This window comes from Eulemur rufifrons, chromosome 7, assembly GCF_041146395.1.
Source record: "Eulemur rufifrons isolate Redbay chromosome 7, OSU_ERuf_1, whole genome shotgun sequence".
NCBI classification, from domain to species: Eukaryota; Metazoa; Chordata; class Mammalia; order Primates; family Lemuridae; genus Eulemur; species Eulemur rufifrons.
Genome location: NC_090989.1, coordinates 43,186,508 through 43,206,703, shown reverse-complemented (window position 1 = coordinate 43,206,703; position 20,196 = coordinate 43,186,508). Strand labels below are relative to the sequence as shown.

At 34.3% G+C, this 20,196-nt stretch overlaps 1 protein-coding gene across 1 annotated transcript in view; it reads right to left on the bottom strand.

Annotated features, from left to right (window-relative positions):
- EPHA6 (EPH receptor A6) overlaps positions 1 to 20,196 on the bottom strand; it is an 884,686-nt gene that overhangs the window by 504,629 nt on the left and 359,861 nt on the right. Inside the window, exon 4 of the mRNA XM_069471955.1 lies at positions 16,823 to 16,978. Within this exon, the coding sequence (XP_069328056.1) occupies positions 16,823 to 16,978 (156 nt within the window). The remainder of the gene's footprint in view (positions 1 to 16,822; positions 16,979 to 20,196) is intronic.

Genomic DNA, 20,196 nt, shown 5'->3' with positions numbered 1-20,196 from the left:
CTTAAGTGTTAAAAGTAAATGCTGGTCAAAATTCAGCAGCATGTACACTTCAAATCCTATGCATTCCACATAGCAAAATGGATTGCTTCTCATTATCTTTAATATTCTTGCATCCACTTTCAGTAACTAAATTGATGTCTAAAATTAAAATTTGTTATTAATGTTTTCATAGTACCGTGAATCAGGATTTACTTTTTTTTAGATTTTCTTTTATTCCTAAAATTCATAGTTACAGAAAACATTTAAAAAAAAGAAATATAATGGGCAAAATAGCATTCATTTCCAGAATAAAACCTAAACTTCTCAGCTTTGTCTAGAAGTGACTTCATAACTAGGGCCTGGTCCATCCTTTAGCCTTTTGCTTTTTTTTTTTTTTTTTTGAGAGACAGAGTCCCGCTCTGTTGCTTGGGCTAGAGTGCAATGGCATCATAGCTTGCTGCAACTTCAAACTCCTTTGCTCAAGCGATTCTCCTGCCTCAGCCTCCCTAGTAGTACATACCACCATGCCAGGCTAATTTTTCTTTTTTTGTGTAGAGATGGGTCTCACTCTTGCTCAGGCTGGTCTCAAACAATCCTTCCACCTCAGCTTCCCAGAGTGCTAGGATTACAGGCATGAGCCACCACCCCCAGCCAGCCTCTTTTTGCTCCCTTTTGCTGCATCTCAATGCCTTGCCAAATGCTGTTCCTAATTAAACTCTTTTCACTCTGTGGAAAATTCCTACCCATCCTTCAAGTTCCAATTTGCTACAATTTCATGCTATTTTCTGGCAGAATTGATCACAATTTTATACCTCGTAGGCATGTATTTAAAAGATACAGCTAACTCTAAGGAGTGTACGTAGTATTTCACATAATTTATTTCATTCAATCTTCACAATCACCCTGTAGGGTAGTTATTTATAACCCCATTTTATAGAAGAGCTGACCAATGCTTAACAAATAATGTACATATTACACTGAAGTATTTGTGTTCATGTGCACAATTCTATGCTTGTCTAGCTTGATCCAAAGGCAACACGTGTTTTAATTAAGAATTGAACAGAATGCAGGCTTTTGTGGAATTCTCTAAGAATTATATTTCACATAGTACAAATTTTTAACTATATATTGGAAAGCAGAAGGTTCAAAGTTATAACCTTTGTAAGAGCCTGTCGTTACCCATATGACATGAAAATCATTTGAAGTGGAAAGGAATACTTATACTATATAAACTGTGATTAATTAATAAAGAACCATAGCAGAATGGGCAGCTACCATCTCTCTATCCACTAGGAGGAAATAAAGTTTCTCAAAATACAGTTCCACAGATAGTTAAAAAGTTGAAAAAAAAATTTGTATCTCCAAATTCTATGTTATAGAACATGAGCATAATTTTAGCTTGGGAAAGTTCCACAACAATAGTTATCAACTATCTTTATCAATGCAGGGGGAAAAAGCTCTCAATATAAACCCACAGTATAACTATAAGGATTATAGAAATGTGTTACACCTGTGCAGAAAAAGAGCAACCAGGTAAAACCACATGCATGATAACAACGTACCCTAAAATATAAATAATGACCAGCTGGTCTTAGATATTTGAGTTAAACACTATCCAGTTTTCCTCATACCATGAAAAAATAATCATGCTCATCTGCATATAGCATTTTCTGTTTGAATCAATTACTTTTAAACAAACACCCCTTTGAAATGGATATGAAAAATATGAAGAGGGTAAGCACTGTCATAATTCAAGAGGGAAAAACAAAACAATGAATGAGTAGATTCAAGCAAATTAATAAACTTTCCTCAAAATGAATAACATTGTAGGAATAATTATGGATGCTTTCTTGGTAAATGGTCTGTTGTGTACAGGTAGATGATACTGAGTGGGGCGATCTCTTTGAGTTCCAACTGTAGAGGCCCGGAATAGATTCACACAGGCAAGAGGTGGTAACCATTCTCCAACATTAGCAAAGTGACCACTTAATATTTCTTCCTATAGAGAAACCTCTCCCATGTTTTTCAGTAAAAGAACCTCTGCTGAAATAAAAATTAAAGTATTTGTGTTTAGGAAACTCCACGAAACTGAAGTGATATATCAGTAATCTATATTGGGGAAACTGGGATTCATCACATACAGATGTCTGTTCAGTATGTAAGGGTCATTTTAATTTCAAAAATAGAGCATTGGTATATACTGAGTGAATATTTACAGTTATTTTCAATAACAAGTCTAATATATAACACAGCCTGCTGAGGGTAAAGAAAAAAATCCATTTCTGCAACTTCTTTCTTTCTAGCCTTTGCAAAATTGTAGATGCTACATTGTGCCAAAAATGAGTCATCTAACCAATCAGTTGTCCTTTTGAATTTCAATTGTGAGATGGAAAACCAAGGAGCCAGAATGGTTTTCTACATTCTACATTTAAGAAAGAGAGAGGAAAAAAATAAAAAGATGGGGAAAAAAAGAAGCGATAACACGCACAACAGTGGCATTTGGATTGTGAGCATCCTGTACACACCCAGGAGCGGAGACCTGGCTAGAACAGCTGAATAAAGGAAAGAATACCTCTCCTGCTGCACTTCAATCACGATTTAGTCTACTCAGAATAAGAGAGAATAGTGATTTTCTCAAGTGGCCAATTATTCCAGCAATAAAGAAGCGACGCTTTACAATGTTAGCCTTAGAGCAAAAGTAAATTCAAGTTTTACACTTTCTTCCCAATCACTGTCACTGTATATCAAATACAAAGACATGATATTTGCCCTGTATTAAGAATAAATTTGCAAGAAAGTGTTATTAGAAACAAGATATTTGATTGCATATTTAGATGATCAAAACAAAAAATCCTTAAGGATATGCATTGGAATTACCCATATATATGATTTACATTTTATGTGTGAACTTTTCTGTGTAGGTAACATAAATGCTTGTTAAACGTGTTAATCTTCTAGCACCTGTTCAGTAGCTTTAGCAAACAATGCTCCCATTGATTTAAATGCATGAGAAACATCAACATAAAACTGCTAAGACCATGGCATTTTATTTTTTCTGACCTCATCCACATATTAGACTCTTACTTCATTCTTCTCCATTCGCTCACACTCTGTCTTCTCTGCTTGACAAGTACTTTTTTAGTAATTCTTATTTGCCTACTTTGTTGCTCCAACCTCAGTATTTTTCCCTTTTGTTCTGGAAAAGCCTTAGTTATTTTGATAACAGACTTTTTGGCAGGCCACAGAGTCTCTTGTGCTCTGAACTGTTCCCAGAGGCTTCTCTAATGGATCAAGACCTGATACTATGGAGGAGAGTTCTCCACAGCTCATTCTTTAAAATATAGGAACCTACATTAATGAGTCACCTGAGAAATAAAGTTAAGAGGTTACGAAATAGATTAAGATATTAGAGAAAACATTCAGCATTTCATTTTAAATTTCTTATTCCTAATTTATTTTATATATTTTGCAGTTCATAGAAAGGGACACAATGAATAAAAAAAAAAAAAAAAAAAAAAGGCCCTAACCTGCAACTATGTTGCTGGTATAACTCTGTATTAGGACTTTTTGAGAGATCCTGATATGGTTAAATTTGGTGAGGGAGAGACAGGCCAACTCGGACCTTGGATGTCCTTAGATTGACTTACAGTTTTGGCAAAGAAGAATTGAGATTTGAAAGGCTATAAGCAGAAGTGAGAATATGATCAAAGATTTTTTTATTTTTGTTTTTTTTAGAAATAATATTTGATAGTTTCAAAGGCATTTGGGAGGGATAGAAGATTAAAGGAACCAGACTTGCCAGGAGATTATTAAATTAACCCATAGGGGAGCTGATAGCCTTAACTAAAAGGATAAGGCCAGGAATTGACATGAAAAAATGGATGGAAGAAATTCCAAAAAGTAGAGCTGAGAGGACATGCTGGGACTGGGGCAGGGGTTATGATTATAACCTTTCTGGCTTTGATGCGTAGGTAGATAAGTATTTGTCAGAGTAAGGAAACAAAAACTAGGGTGGATGAGCAGGCTGAGATAGAAAGCAGTAAAATTGGCTTTTGCAGGCTGAGCTTGGAATTATTAGTTCATTAATTCATCAAATATTTGGTGTCTACTATATGCCAGGTGCCACTATGAGTGATGAGGATGCAGTTTAGAAAAAGAATCCATGATCTCATGGCCCTTGTGGTCTAATGTGGGTAGAATGACAATAACAAAGAATTGTACTGATAAATCAGGTATTTTTAAAGAGTGATATAATCCATAAAAAATAAAACACAATGGCATAAGAAAGAGTTGCTTGGAGGGATCCTATTTTTGAATAGGTGGTCAGGAAATGCCTGTTTTAAGAACTGATATTTGATGCTGCATTAAAAAAAGAAAACCTGAAAAGGACGACCTAAAAGGGAGGGCATTTCAAGTAGAGGAAACTGCTGGCACTGATCATGAGAACAAGCTGATCATCTTTGAAGTCTAGGAATTTAGTAATCAAGGACAGAAAGATATAAAATAAAATCAAACATGCAGGTAGGTTTCCACAGTTTGTCAGATCCCATGATCAGTTGGTTAGAAGACTTTGGACCTCAAGAGAGAAGACTGGGACATAGATAAAAATATAGGTATCATCTGTCTAAAGGTGATATTTGAAACTATGGGAGAGAATGAGAACATATGAAAAGACATGAATGCAAAGAAAGGAACATGAGGAAAGTTAACATTTAACAGGTGATCAAAAAAAGAGAAACCATCAATAGAGATTTTTTTAAAAAGTGGTCATGAAATTATGAAGGTGAAGGAGAGACTACGATGTCTAAGATTAAAATAAAGATTATTTTAATTTAGATTTCAATAAAAAGTGATCAACAGAGATAAATGTCATGGATGACAGGACAAAAATGTTTCTAACACAAAATGGCAGTGACGATCACTGGTGAATTTTTCTTATACAGTTTACTTGAAAAAAATCTAGCTGCAGTAGAGTGAACAGGAACATCTGAACACAATAGAGTAAAAAGCAATTTAAAATGGAAAAGTAGCCACAGCCGTTAAAGACTGTTTTTCCAAAGTATTTGTTTTAGAGGAGAGAAAAATTGGACCGAGAACATTTATGATAAATGTATGAATATATTAATACATTATATATTCTAAGGAAGGAGTTAGTAGAATCGCGTTTAGAGCTCTGACTTGGGGGAGGTGGATAGGCGGTACATGGGCAATGTATGTAACCTGAACTTTTGTACCCCCATAATAAGCTGGAAAAAAAAAAAGTCAAAAGAGGAAATAATCACCAGGCTCAGCAGAAGATCAAAGGATCAGATCATTCCCTACAATCAGAGGGAATAGCTTTGAATATGAGACATCATTTTTTTTTAAGACTGTAGCTATTTGAAACACCTAAAAATATTTGTCAATAAATCATGTGTGTCTTAGGGTTATAAAATTAAAAGACATTCATCTCTACAAACACAAAGGAATTAGAAAACTCTTAATGATGAAATTACTCCAAAAAAATTTAAGTGTGTTGAGGAGGGCACTAAGAAACAGGGCTTCTTAGGGTCCTTAAAATGAAATCATTTATATGATCACATACTATACCTATCTATGGAATCTTTCCCTATGAGGCCACTTATTGGCCATATGTTTTGGTTAGCCAATTCCAAAATTTTAGTTTTTCATATTTTTAGCACATATTCAAAATGGTTTTATCATACACTCAAAATCCTATTTACTTTGTTTCTTTACCCTGATACAAAAAAAAGCTTCTTTTTAAATCCCTAGAAGTTTCTCTAAAAGCATTGTTTTGAGTGCTAAAACTGACAAAAACACCCAGTGGTAAGAATGAGTGTTTACCTAATCCAAATCCCAACACTTAAATAATACACTATTAGAATAAAGAGAATAAAGAATAGTAAATTCATAGAAATACAGGATCTAGGAGTTAAGGGAATTTATATCTATTAAAATTTTGCTATTGCTTTTAGTTAATGAAAAACAGGAAAAGTTGACTGCTTATTGGAGTCTTGGCCTCAAAAGTTCTATATCCTCTTGAGTCTAATTGTTCAACAACCTCCTAACTTGTCATTTTCCTGATTTTCTTCCCAAGAATCTAATCTTTTAAGTTTTAGAAGCCATGATGCTTGGGAGTTTATGGTCGTTGCTTACTTAAGGTGCATGTATTATAATATCTGCTATGGTCACTCAGTACTAGTCAGTATAATTCAGAAAACTTCACTGGTATCAGATAGGCTAAGAAGCACAGGACTTAATATCTTTTGTAAAAAGGTCTTAAAAAATCAGTACATTTTTCTTTTCTTTCTGTAGGAATACAAATGATAGAATGTGGGAGCTTAGTATAATAATATCAACATACAATATGTAATAGTCTGAATTTTAACTTAATAGAAACTCTCAAATGAATTATAAGAGAACAAATTTCTTTATAATAACAAACATTTATGTAGCACCTACATAGGTGCTATTATTTTTAGCAATTTAAAAATATTAACTTATTTGATCAGTGTGGTAACAGTATGAGATATGTATTACTATTATCAATAAAGATGGTGCAACTGAGGTTAAGAAAGGTTAAATAATTAGCCCAACATTACATACCCAGTAAGGACTGTTGGGACTCAGAAAATGATACCCCCAAGTATAGTTTTTTGGCACGCTGAGTGTTTTGAATTAAAGGAAATTGAAAGGCTTCAGAAATAAGACTCAGAATCTAAATCTCCCTCTGACCTTCCCCTGCCCTGACTCCTTTCTTTCCCCAGGCACCAGTAGGGCTTTCTCTGCAGTTCCCTCATTTATTTAAGGAAAATTCCTCCAGAAGAAATGCAATTGTCTTCCTTCCTTAGGAATCTCAACTGAGGAAAGAAAGGAATTTTCATCTGAGAAATATGAGCCCTTTCAAATTATTAGGCCCAGAGAGACATTAAAATGAGACAGCAATCATGTCCTATCCGCAGCCCGTCCCCCCACCCCCGCCTTTGAGCTATGTATTCATTTCTTGAAACTGCTTGCTATTGTCACAAGTAGGTATAAAGTAACCTAATAATGCCGCATCAGAGACTAAAACCCACACCCTATAGTTTAACAAGGTATAGCCGATCGCTAATCAATGTTACTTCTATAAATCAGCAAGAATTTCTGACAAACAACTTTTTATCTGGCCACTCCCAGTATTTTTGTTTGTTTTTTGTTTTGCCTTTAAAAATCTACTTGTAACTGCTGCTAATTGGAGTGTACATTGAGGGCAAGTTGAATCTATGTCCCTGAGGTGCAATCCTCAAGCTTGGCCCGAACAAACAACCTAATTACATTAATTTTGTCACAGCCCCTTCCTTTTAGGTCGACATACCTGGTGTAGTCCTTAAGATTCAGGGTGATTCCCTGTGACTACCCCACGTTTCTCTCTGAAAGCCATGCTGAGCACCTGCACAAACATCCTGTCTCAGGTCTCCCTGCCTTTGGACAGGAGATTCAGGTAAAGAGCTCTTCAGAGTCTTTTTTCCGCCTCTGTCTCAGGGTGGTGGTTCAGGTCAAAGTTTCTCTGCCCCTCCCCACAGGGGAGGTTAAAAAATTAGCAATTAGGTAATTAGGTACCGGTGGTCTTGTTTTACGTAGCATGCGTTAATTGTACTGCAGCTGCTCTCCTATTTTTGAAATTTAGGCTTGATATTTCATTTCTGACCAACTCTTATTAGTTAAATACCAGTTGATATTATGTACAACACTTATGGGGCACCTTCTTTCTTTCTTTCTTTCTTTCTTTCTTTCTTTCTTTCTTTCTTTCTTTCTTTCTTTCAGCATATTGTGGGAGTACAAATGTTGAGGTTACATGTATTGCCCTTGCCGCCCCCCTCCCCTAGTCAGAGCTTCAAGCGAGTCCATCCCACCGAATGGCGCGCATCTTACTCATTATGTATGTATATACCCATCCTCTCCTCCCCCCTCCCATCTGCCCAACGTATGGGGCACCTTCCTATAGTTATCTAGGAAAGTGGATCCGCCTAACCCAGGATGGTCATAAGCAATAAAGACCAAAAGAAAATGGGGATCTTTTGAAATATCTAAAATAATTTATTTGCATGCACAATTTAAAAAGTTGGTTTTAGAACCAAACAAACTAAATAGGAGATTTATTCCCAATGGCACCTAAAAAGCTTCTAAAAGAAATTCTGAGAAAATCGCTTTCATTCAGGAGATAAACAAAAGATATCATCCCCACCACCTGGGGAAATTCTCCAGGTCTTGGACTCCCTCCCTGAAATTCCTATTGTGGCTGTCCCAGAGTTACTATGAATTCCTTCTGTTTCTGGGGGCTGCTTGATTCTCAAACCATTCTTTGCTCGATTAAAAAGACCACACAATGAACAAGATGGGTTTCCAAAATACACCTTTGTTGCTTAGCTGACAAATTGATTAGAGCAATAAAACAGGCAATTAAAGACTAATAGTCTAAAAATGGGAAAATGAATAAAAATAAAACTACTGAGATTATAGATGTGCAGATCCAACAAATTTTTTTCTAAACCAGGACTAATGACTGACACTGATGTAGAAATACTAACATCCAGGAAATTAGCTAAGCAGCATTACAGCTGAGATGGCATCTGAAATAAGTTAAAATCCTTTAAATGCTCAAACTGCTTGCTTTGGATTCCGCCGCGCCCCACCCCCACCCCGCCCCCCGCCGCAAGAAAAACAAAAACCCAAAGAAATAAAAGCAATCTACCCATGGTCTGTTGGTTAGGATTCAGTGCCTTTCCTGGTCAGGCAACCAGTTCCTTTTGGTTTGATATTTGCATGACTTTTGACTTTTTAGAATATTGCTTTGTCACTTAAGAGGGTATCTTTGGTTAAAAAAAAGATTCAAAAGCCAGACATGTCAGCTGTCCATCCCAGTTAAAATACAATAATAAGAGATTTAAAAGGATTTTTTTTTTAAAGAGCTCTATAGTCAGAAGTCAGTTTAATTAAAAGGAGACATTCAAGCTATATATAGCTTATATAAAAGCTGATATAAACCAGAGCTGTCCAGTTGGAAAACAGAGACTAAACTAAAAGCTACTTAATCTAAGTGAAATTGCTTGGTCCCTCTGTCTGCTTTCTTTCTTACGAATTGTTCTCCCATTTACTTCTCTCCGTTCTTCCTCTTTGCTGTCTTTCGTACCACATAAGAGGATCTATGGGAGGACATCTAATGACTCAGACACCTTAAGAAACATAGAAAAAGGCACTACTGATCCTTTTTGGGGGTCCTCTGTCTTCCTACATAGTCTAAAAAATAATGGACAGATTCCTTGCAGGTCTAAAACTCTACTCTCTTTGGTTTTTGGGGTACCAAAGATTACTTTGTACAGTGAGAGAGAACTTGACCTCGGTATGTGTGTTGACTGGTGAGAGCTGCAGTTTTGGAGGTGGCTAAGGGCAGTTGTTTACAGAAAATGGTTACCACTACAGGGGGCTACTCATTTCTTTGTGTACTGAAATAAATGTGTGGTTGAAACATTTAGAAAAATGTCTTTGCAGTGAAGTGCACTGTGAAAACATTGCACACATTTTTCCTCTTTTTGGAGACCCAGGATTCAATGTAAAAGTGGAATCCTTGGATCTGTAAAGGTCTAAATGCTCTGCCTTCCAACTGCACCTGACTTCTACATATTTAAGTTATTAATCCCTAAAAACTGCAAATGCTTTGTTGCCCCTGTTCTGTGGTCCACTAGGAAAACAGATGAAATTAACATCTAATAGAATTGGTCTTCTTACACAATTCTATGGTAAATTCCTACAATTTTGTGTAACCTAGACATCCATTTTCAGTCTTTTTCTGACACCCCCAAACTCCTTCTTGAAAAAGCTTAAATTTTCTCTGTCTGAACTTGGAGATATAAATTGTTACCCTTCTTTCTCTAAAACTCAGTGAAGGATTGGGCCATGTGGGAGAAATAACCTTTCATTTGTTCCATTTACAAAGTCATAGTTTGAATACAGCTATACTTTTAAACTGGTGAGTTTTACTGGTCTTATGGCTAAAATTAAAACTATAAAGTCTATCTGTCTGTATCTTTATGTGTACATGTATATCTGTCTGTACACTATCTACGAGAGTATAATATTGAGTTATAAATAAATGAGTACTCATAAATTAAGTCTAAATGCTTTTCAAGTTCATGTGACTTTAGTCATCTTTGCTAAATAAAGATAGTTTAAAAATTATTGCTAAAATAAAATATAAACATCTTCAAAATTTAATGTAGACATTTTTGCATGGGTCCATTGGTAAGGAAGGTTCATACTTTCTCTGCTAGATGTTTTAAGGTCATAAAACTGTTGCTTCTGCAGTACTTTTTTTAAACTTGCTTAATTTGTCTGTGAGTTAAAGCTGTAAGTGCTGACTGCTGTGCTCCTCCAAAGCCTTACGCACATCTTACTACGAGCTCTTTTTTTTAGTTTTAAGCCTTTACATTCCGAAGTCTAGACAGGTGACCATGGTAATGCATAGGGACAACACTTGGATCCTATCCTCCCTAGCCCAGCTGTGTCTCTTGGCCATGCTGGGAGAGATTAGATTCTCCAGGCATTGTCTTCACAGCTCTGTCCTTTGTCGTGGACACTGCCTGTGGCACATAATTAAAATTGCTTACTTTCTAGGTTTTTCACTAAAGATAAGGGTTAGTAATAGTTATTGTAATTAATGTATGCAATTAAAACTACTAGAAATGAAAGAAACAATTCTATATGCAAAGTGTTAAAACTGTCCTTTACAAATTAATAAAGGGGTGCAGGGCAAAAGCTGTGGTAAGGGCCTCAACTTTGCAAAGGCACAGGCATTGCTACAAATAATGATAATAATCAGCTGCTGTCCCCCAGTTTACTTTCCTATAATTGCTACTCAGGAGTCACATAGCTGATGGTCATAAAGATTCTTAACTTTCCCCATAGATAACATCACCTTTGTGAAAGGCAGGCTAGTTTTTGAGTTATTTCCAAAGCCCTACGTTCCGGTGGAACAGCTGACCTACGCAGACCAGTGGCCCAGAGCAAGGAACTGACTCAACTGGTATTGCCACCTCCACCCAAGAACCTACTCACTCAGCAAAGAAGGCAATTTCTACCCCTCTGTGGTTCTGTCATGAACACAGCCAACTAGCAGACCCCATTGCCTAGAATTTTGCCTGCCAAACTATGTTTAAAAACCCTCTCTCCCCAAATTTTTGGGGAGATGGATTTGAGAAATACCTCCCATCTGCTTGCATGGTGCCTGCAATATAAAACGCTTTGCTGTAAACGCTGCCTGGCTTCTTCTTGAGCAGTGGGCACTGAACCTGGTTGGGCTGTAACAGTGTCTAAGGAAAGTAGGATGTGTATTTGATAAGAAAGGCTACACAAGGACATGGGAATGTAGTTTTTGTTAAAAGGAAAGTAATTTTGCCTAGTTTAGAGGTTTTAATGATTGTTTTAAACTGAAGGAATAAAAACAATGATAGATAAAACTGAACGGATATAGAAAGTTGGTGAAAGAAAACGAAAGGAAATAGAAAAAGAATAGTAAAAAGTTATAAAATGTTTATGGAAATCTTACCTGTACTCAAAACTGATTAAGAGTGAATGGATTTGTTTGTAAGATTTTATTAAAATTAGCATCAGCATTAAAAATACACTCATGCAAAGGTAGAATTTGGTTTTCGCTTTTGAAGATTTTCATGTAGTGTTAATATTAGATAATAAAAGATTTTTGTTTAGCTTCTGAGTAAACTGCAAAAAATAACAATCAAAAATAAAGAGAGGAGAGAGGAGATAGATATTTTGTTTGCCTAATGGTTTCTTTATTAGGTCTTACGATGGTTTGAGAAACTGAGTCTCTATCAAAGAGTAAAGGTTTTTGTTTTTTAAAATATTTGAATTATCACTTTGGTGAAATTAATCATTATTGTTTTACAGTGACCTGTGATGCTGTTTTGAGCAAGTGTTTTAAACCTTTGATATTTGACAAATTTTCCAAAATCAAAATTTCCAACTCTAAGTTCAGTCTTTTTGACTCCAAAGTAACTACTTGGATATTAGGATCCCTGGAAGTCCAAGAGAGATATATTAGGTTTATTTGGTATGTTAAAATCATACATGAAGCATTGTAAAATATGAAATGGTGTTTAACTTTCTTTGGGTTATATTTGTGTAAATGTGTTATTAATATGTGTTCCAAAATTATATGAGATTCCTAAAATTCTGATATGTCTTAGTATATGTTATCAGTCATAAGTATGGTTATTATGTTAAATCGTTATATGTCACAGAAATAACTAAATTTCCTAGATAATTGTGTCTTTAACCATGGCTATTCTAAAATTTTGTAATCTATACACAATTACTGTTTTACTTTGATTCTTCTCAAAAAAAGGTTTATAGTCAGTTATGTCTAAAATTTGCTGCTTCTTTAAGGAAATTTATGGAAAGGACTTTAAAAGTAGTCTTGAATATAGGTTTCTGATAACTGTGATGATGATGCCATTTGAATAGAAACATAAAACTTCCAGGGTTCTAATTTAAAAAAAAAAAAAAAAAAACAACCTGATGTATTCATGAAGATTGCTAACCCAACATCAAGTAGAACAAGAATTAATTACATGGGACTAAACTAATAGAGAAATGAAATAATTGTTTAGGGAAAACAGATTCCAAAAAACGTGGAGGGATAGGCTTTGGTTGGAAAGGGACAGCCTTCTGTCATTTTGTAGGAAGGAAAATGGTTACATAGATATAGACAGGTTTACAGATTTTGTAGTAGGAAGGTAAGGGAATTCATATACAGCCATGTGTTTTCCCTGTGAAGTAAACAATAATTGTAGAGTATCTGTGAAACTCCCAAGGTCCCAGTGGAGACTACAGCCAGTAGGTGGAGTTCAGGAGAAAGGACTGGGCAGGAGACAGACATGTGAGTCCCTCTGGACAGGATTTTTTTTCTTTCTTACTTTCTTTCTTTCTGGCATACAAATTTTCTTTTTAGTTATAAAACTTGCGTGCATTGTATTTCCACTATGTAACTCTCATTGATTTACTTCTTCTGAGAAAACTAAATTCTTGATACTCCGAAGATTAGGTATGATTAAACAAGCAACAGGAGCCACAGATCAATGACTTTGACAGGACTATTGGGGAATGAACCTTCTTGGTGATGAGGGACATCTTGACACTCAAATTTTGATTATCAATGCTTTCAAGAAGAAAGATCTTTGATCAAAAGTGGGAAAAGGGGAAAGATAAGAACGTTCATCTGAGGAATAAAATGAGATAGCAACATAATTTAAAACAAAAAATTAAATTAAAAAAAAATGAGACAGCAGTCATGTCCTACTCCTCTCCCCCTTTTAGCTATGTATTAATCTCTTGAAACAGCTTCCTATTGCCACAAATAGGTAGAAAGTAACCTAATAATGCCAAACCAGAAACTATAACCCACTCCCTATAGCTTAACAATATATAGCCAATCACTAGTCAATGTTATTTCTTTAAACCAGTGAGAATTCCTGACAAACAACTTTGTGTTAGACCACTCCTTGCCCTGTCTTTTTGCATTTAAATATGCACTTGAAACTGCTGTTCATTGCAGTGTATATTCAGGGCAACTTGAATCTATGCTCCTGAGTTGCAATCCTCAATCTTGGCCCAAATAAACTCTCTACTTAAATTTATTTTGCCTGAGCTTCTTCCTTTTTGTGACATCAACACAACAAATAATCAGGAAAGATTAACCACTGGAGAAGCAAATAAAGCCATCATCATGCCCAGACTGACTTTTCATCTATGCTTCTATGGGCAGTTCCAAGGGATTACCTGGGAGACTTTATCTGCCTAAGATGACAATTATTTTTTATAGTGATGTTCTACCCTTCACCTTCCTGCCATCTTCCTCAGAGCCCAGAGAAACTTTGTCCCAGGCCATTGCTATTTGGGCTCATTCATTTCCCCCCAAATAATTTATTATCCCTCACAATTGCCTAACTCCCACCCCTCATTTCCCTTTCTTCTATGAAGAGGGTAGATAAGCCTCAACCATATGGGCCTTCTTTGAGTCTCATATTTTATATGGTTCCCATGCTTATGCAGATTAACAAGTTTGTATGCCTTTTTCTCCTATTAATCTGTCTATTGTCGGTTCATTTCAGTAACCTACAGAAAAGGTGGAAGAGGAGATTTCCCTTTGTCCCTATGACACCAAGATTCTCTCTCAGATAATCTGGTTCTAAAAAATGGTGCACTTCCTAGTGCACCATGCTGAGTCTTGTTTGAAACAAGGCAAATAATCCCTTAGGAAGTAGCAGAGAGAAGGCTTGAAAGAGGAGCTTCCTGTGGCTGGACTAGGGAAACCTGACTAAAACGCCACATTTCACTTTTCTTTGGGGGTTCTCAAAGAGAAAGAAAAAGAAAATCATTGTCATGATCCCTGATGACAATGTAGGAGACCAAAATATGCCACCCCAAAATAAACTGTTGGAGATCAGAATATGCCACTCCAAAATATGACTCTAGGAGACCAGAATATGCTAGTTCAAAATATGCCCCTTTGGCATCAGGATTATTTTGAGCTGATTATTTTGAGAAACTGCAAGCACAGGAGAAGCTTTGAAAACAGAGTAGAAGTTGCCCTTTTCTAAGGAAAACTTACATCTGCAGGAAAAAAAAATCTCCATTTTAAGTGTTTCTCCCTCTCTTCTCAAGAAGAGAAAAATGACTAAATCACTGGAAACTCTTACCCATGAAGAAGGCATTGACTTAAATTTGCCTAACAAAACTTGTCCTTGTTAAATGTACTGTCCTGGTCCCCTCCCATTATTGCCCTCAACATCCTTCCTTCTTGTTTCAGTTGAAGGCCGTGTTTAAGCCGGAACTCAAAGCCACCACTTTGAGATTTAGTCATTCCCTGCATATCTCCCACATATATGTGAGACATACATGTTAATAAACTTGTTTTCATTTCTCTTGTTAATCTGTTTTAGTTACAGGAGACTATCCCAACTAAAAACTGTGAAGGGTAGAGAGAAATATTTTTTTTCCTACCCTACAGCAACAATGGCATGTTCTTTCCTGTCTAAAGCTCTCCCCAAACATAACAGAATTAAATCTTTCTCTGCTTCTACTTAGTATAGCCAAAATAGGCCAGCATTTTAAAATTGTAATTTATAATGTCACCCATTAAAAAAGGAAATAAAAAGGAAAGCAAATTCAAGTAACATAAAATGATAAATTGAAAAATATACATATCTGATTCAACAATGACTGACTAGATTACCATGCTTATAGATCGTGTTGCATCCCATATTTATGTCCTTAACTTGTTTCTAACTCCAAAGAACTCTAAGCCATCCCAACTACCCACTGTACTACTTCACTAAAGGGTTATATTTATGGGAACCAATTTATTACTTCAATTTATCAATTGCCTATTTATGGCCTCTTAAGAAAATAAAAAGAGGAGATTCTCCTCTATCATTCACTTAAGAAGCTCCATTCAGTTTCTATGTAGGTTTTGAGAGACACTTGCCTGGTAGGACTGCAACCATTTGAAATACTACCATCTGCCTTGTATTTTGTCCACAATATAATAAAATAATAAACAGTAATAATACCAGAAGTATTATATATGTATAGTAATAACAAAGTTTTTCTGTTAAAACTATTTCCACAGTCAAATGAGAACTTACAATTTTCCTTTTCCTATTTATATGTTCTCGGTAAAAACAAAACAAAACAAAACAAAAAACCAAAGCTCAAGTAGTAATTTCCCAGACTGTAATTTTCTGAAGAATGTAGTCACTTAGCATTTACAATCTGAAAGCAAAAATTACATCTACTAATGAATGTGTTTTATTTTTATTAAATGTGTTCTATAAAAATATTTTATAATAAAGTCTGTAGAAATGTAGAAAAATCTATGAACTACATCAGGTAAGTTAAAAAAAAATGGGACATCTCCATCATTGTTTCTAAGGAATATGTGACATTACATAATTCTCAATTTATTTTTGTTTCTATGGAATTACATGAAAGAAGCAACATTTTGGTACCAATTCATTGCCAAGAAATGCAAATTTTCACTATGATTATCTTACTTCTATATCTAACAAGGTGACATTTTACTTTTGCATAGCTTAGCAATGTATTAATATATTCACTTTTGTTTTTTAAATGTACAGATATTTTATAATATTTTAATAATAGAAGAATACAAATAATTTAAAATTCTCAGTGATGCATTAAAATGACCTTCACATTTAGATTTAATATTCTATTGCTTCCAAATAAAAAATCAGAGAGATAGCAAGAAGGGAAATGTGGAAAAACTCAAAAATACCTTTCCTTTAAAAATAAATGTCAAGGAAACTCAAACTTTTCTGCATAACAATAACACAATGACTTTTTTTTTTTTTCCAGTTTCCTCTGGAATCTCCCTTGCACATTAACTTTATAGTCCTAAATTGATGTACCTTAAAGTGGTCAAGGGTTGCAGCAAAGAACAGAAGTTTTGTTCATAATTTCTCATGTATCTTTAAGCTGCTTTAACTTCCTAAGGACAGATTATAGTTACAGGGAATATGTAGGGCCTCAAACCATTGCTGCTATTTGTATATCATGAATCAATATGAATTTTGAAGAGTAAACATATTCTTTACAAGCAGTTGAAAAGAAACTATGCTGACAAGAGGGAGAAGGTTTTCCCTTGACTGTTATCAAAGGCAAATGGTATTGATGATACAGGATTTTGTACATTTACTTATTTTTAAAATTTAGAACAAAGAGACCAAAGGGTTGGGCATTGAGTTTCCAAATCTAAAATGTACAGACTTACTGGTACATGCCATGGAAGGTGGGTCTTTTTCGGCTCGGAAGTAACCCTTTTCACACTGACAGACAGAAGTTGCTTCCATGTAAGTTAAACTGTGTGGAGGGCATTTAGAACACTTTGTGTTCCCAGCAAATGCTTTATAGAATCCTGGTCTGCAAGCTGTAAAAAAAGGGGAAAAACAATTTTTTAGGTTATTATTGCTATAGTTCTTTTATTTTTACATGTACAATATATTTTAATTTATGCACACTTTTGATCTCAGAGTTCAGTGTCACACATACACAGAGAAGTCAATATATATCAACATTAATAAATGAAATTAGTAATTCAGAGTTAGTAACACAACTATGACTTTATATTTTAACTGATGTCATTAATTTTTAAAGGCATACCTCAAGCATATATATGCACACACACGCGTGCACACACAAAGTATCAGTGCTTTCCTAAGTGTGGGGATGTCTATAATTGGCAATAAGGGAGATGATTTTGTGTAGTTCTGGGGAGACATTAAATAATTGAATCATAGTGTTCAAAATGCATTTACATTCTACTTCTCTCTCAGTCCTTCTGAGTACTGAAGGAGGAAATCCCAGTTTGGTGCTGGTGTCTTAAATACCTTTCTTAGTGGCTAAATTTTCTTTTGTGCATTCTATAAATGTATTTTTTATAGTTTATGTTTGATCCTAAAATATTTTTATAAATGATTTAGTAATTCATGAGAAGAAAATTTATCAATTCTGTAAGGTAAAATTACTATTAAGAAGTTGGTTATTTAATATCAATATCAATAGGAAGTGGTGGTACATGAATATAAAGTCTCTTCTCAAATTTGCTGGTAAATTAATACTACATGGTTAATCAAGTCAAAGACTTAACCATCAAAATATTTTTCTAAAACTGTGGAAATTCAGAGTATATAAATAATGTATAATTAACCCACCTGACATTTTCATAATTAAAATATTCTTTAAAAGTATACTTTAAAAAGTATTTAATTACTATGTTTAATCTTCACACAGTATAATGTATCATAACTACAAGACAATATATGATAACATAGTCAACAATTCCAACTTAAAATATGTATATATAGTCAAGAAAATAATTGTTTTCCATCTTTATATACCCTTACTCTTATTAGTGAAGTGTTCATAGGGAATTGAAGATAAACTTACATGTTTAATCAACTGTTTAACACAAAGCTCACACCTTCCTAAATTTCTGATCATAAAAGTAGAGCACATATAATCAGTTGGAAATCATTGAATTACAAACAAATTCTTATTCATGAAAGACTAGTGAAATTATTTCTAGATTTTCTGTTGCCAAGTACCCACTGATAAAAGTAGTAAGAATGCTAGAAGAATATAGACAATGTGATTTAGAAATGGTAGATCTATAAAATATAACACATAAATATTCTCACAAAATTATATGGTAAATGATCTAAATTAAAACATACAGTTTTATATTTCAAAAATATGTTTATAATTTGAGGAAACATAAGTGATTGTTTAAAATAACAGTGACAGATATCATACATATAAAAGTCAAAGTAAATTTTTACAGAAAAACATTAAAGAGAAAAGTATTAAAGGCACACTCCATATGAGTATAGTGATGGAAATATTGCTCATACTAATGAAGTATATATGTTATAATTTTTCTTATAGATGTTTGAAATTTCATCATCCCCGGAAAACTGAAATCAGCATATTGAAGTATTGACTGAAATACAGTGGAAGAGTACTTTAAGTCACACAGACACAGACACACACACACACACACAAAGTATATCTCTGCTAAAACAAAAATCAACAAATGAATACCCTGTTCTATACACACTTTATTTTAAACATTGGTTAGGCTATATATTGCTAGCCATGTTTTTTAGGCTTTTTCTTATTATCAGAGAACTGGAAGACAAAGAATCATGAGAAATCCTAGTCGGCATATCATGCTGTGCAGTTCTCACCATTTGATGAAATATTAAATTTCATCTTGTGTGATAGGAACTGATATTAATATAATTGACTGTTTCTCCCTCATTGGTGTTCAATAGTCTGTAAGTTTAGATAAACCTGAATGACTTATCAGTAAAATATGTGATCTGCATTATTTCTCAAGATAATAGAATTCATAAAAGAAATTTAAGAAATTGGCAAAGGCATTGTTCTCCTAGATTCTGTTGTGCAGTAAATTTTGTTGTCATGTAATTAGAGAAGGCAGAGAAGATTAAGGAATTTAAAAATAAAAAAGATAAGAAAAATAACCCTATACCTTACCAGTAAATAAGCACACAGGAGAGAGATTTTGTTTCTTCAGAAGAACCTACTAATAAAAAACAGGGATACACACACACACACAGATACACTTCAAAAGGTTTGTGGAAAAACAGAATTAAAAGATAAAAATAAAAAATATAAACTTTGTTTCTTAACATAAGCTTCTTTAAATTCAAGACAGTTTTGTAAGTGATAATTTCACCTATTTAATCCATTCCTAAAAACAGAGGGTTCTAGGAATTTAACTGTATCGATGCAGTCTTTTTTACATTATTAACTAAAGAAAAATGGGCACTCTTTATAGATTATTTTTTTAAAGTTTAGGAAACAAAAAGATGTCAGAAGGAGCCGTGTCAGAACTGTAAGGTGGATACCTAATGATTTCCCACAAAATTGCCCTTCTTTGATGAGAAGAATGAGCAGGAGAATTGTTGTGGTAAAGAGAGATTTTGGTGAAGTTTTGTTGGATAGTTTTCTGCTAAACTTTTGGCTAACTTTCTCAAAACACTGTCAATCATAAGCAGATGGTATTGTTCTTAGGACTTACAGAAAGAAAGCTAATGTAAACTGCTAATTTCTTTGGAGTACTGTCCCTATAAACTTTTCATAAAGCTCCAATGATTCCACCATTTTTCCACCCAAGATTTCCCATAAATTTGATGTTTGTTCTTGCTTCAATTTTAGAAATTCATATTGCCCCAATAAAGGCTCTTTTCCAACTGATATCTTTCTTAGTGTCACAAACTAGATCCTGTCCTGACATGTTAACAAGTTAGTACAAATTTATTTAGGTGCAAAGCAATTTTGAAATACATGTATAGTTTTTTTTCATAATATGCATTTTCCATAAACTTTTGGAAGACCTCTCATATATATACATACACACTATACACACACACACACACACACACACACACTGGCAAACCCAGGTAAGTTGCCATTAATAAGCATATAGTGAATGTATTAAATTAGTTTTATCTTTCACCATCTTTTCTCATTTATAGATTCATAATTTGTATTTTAAAGATAATCTGAAGAAAGTACATTCATTCAAGAGATGGACAAATGTCAATAATGGGACATTATTTG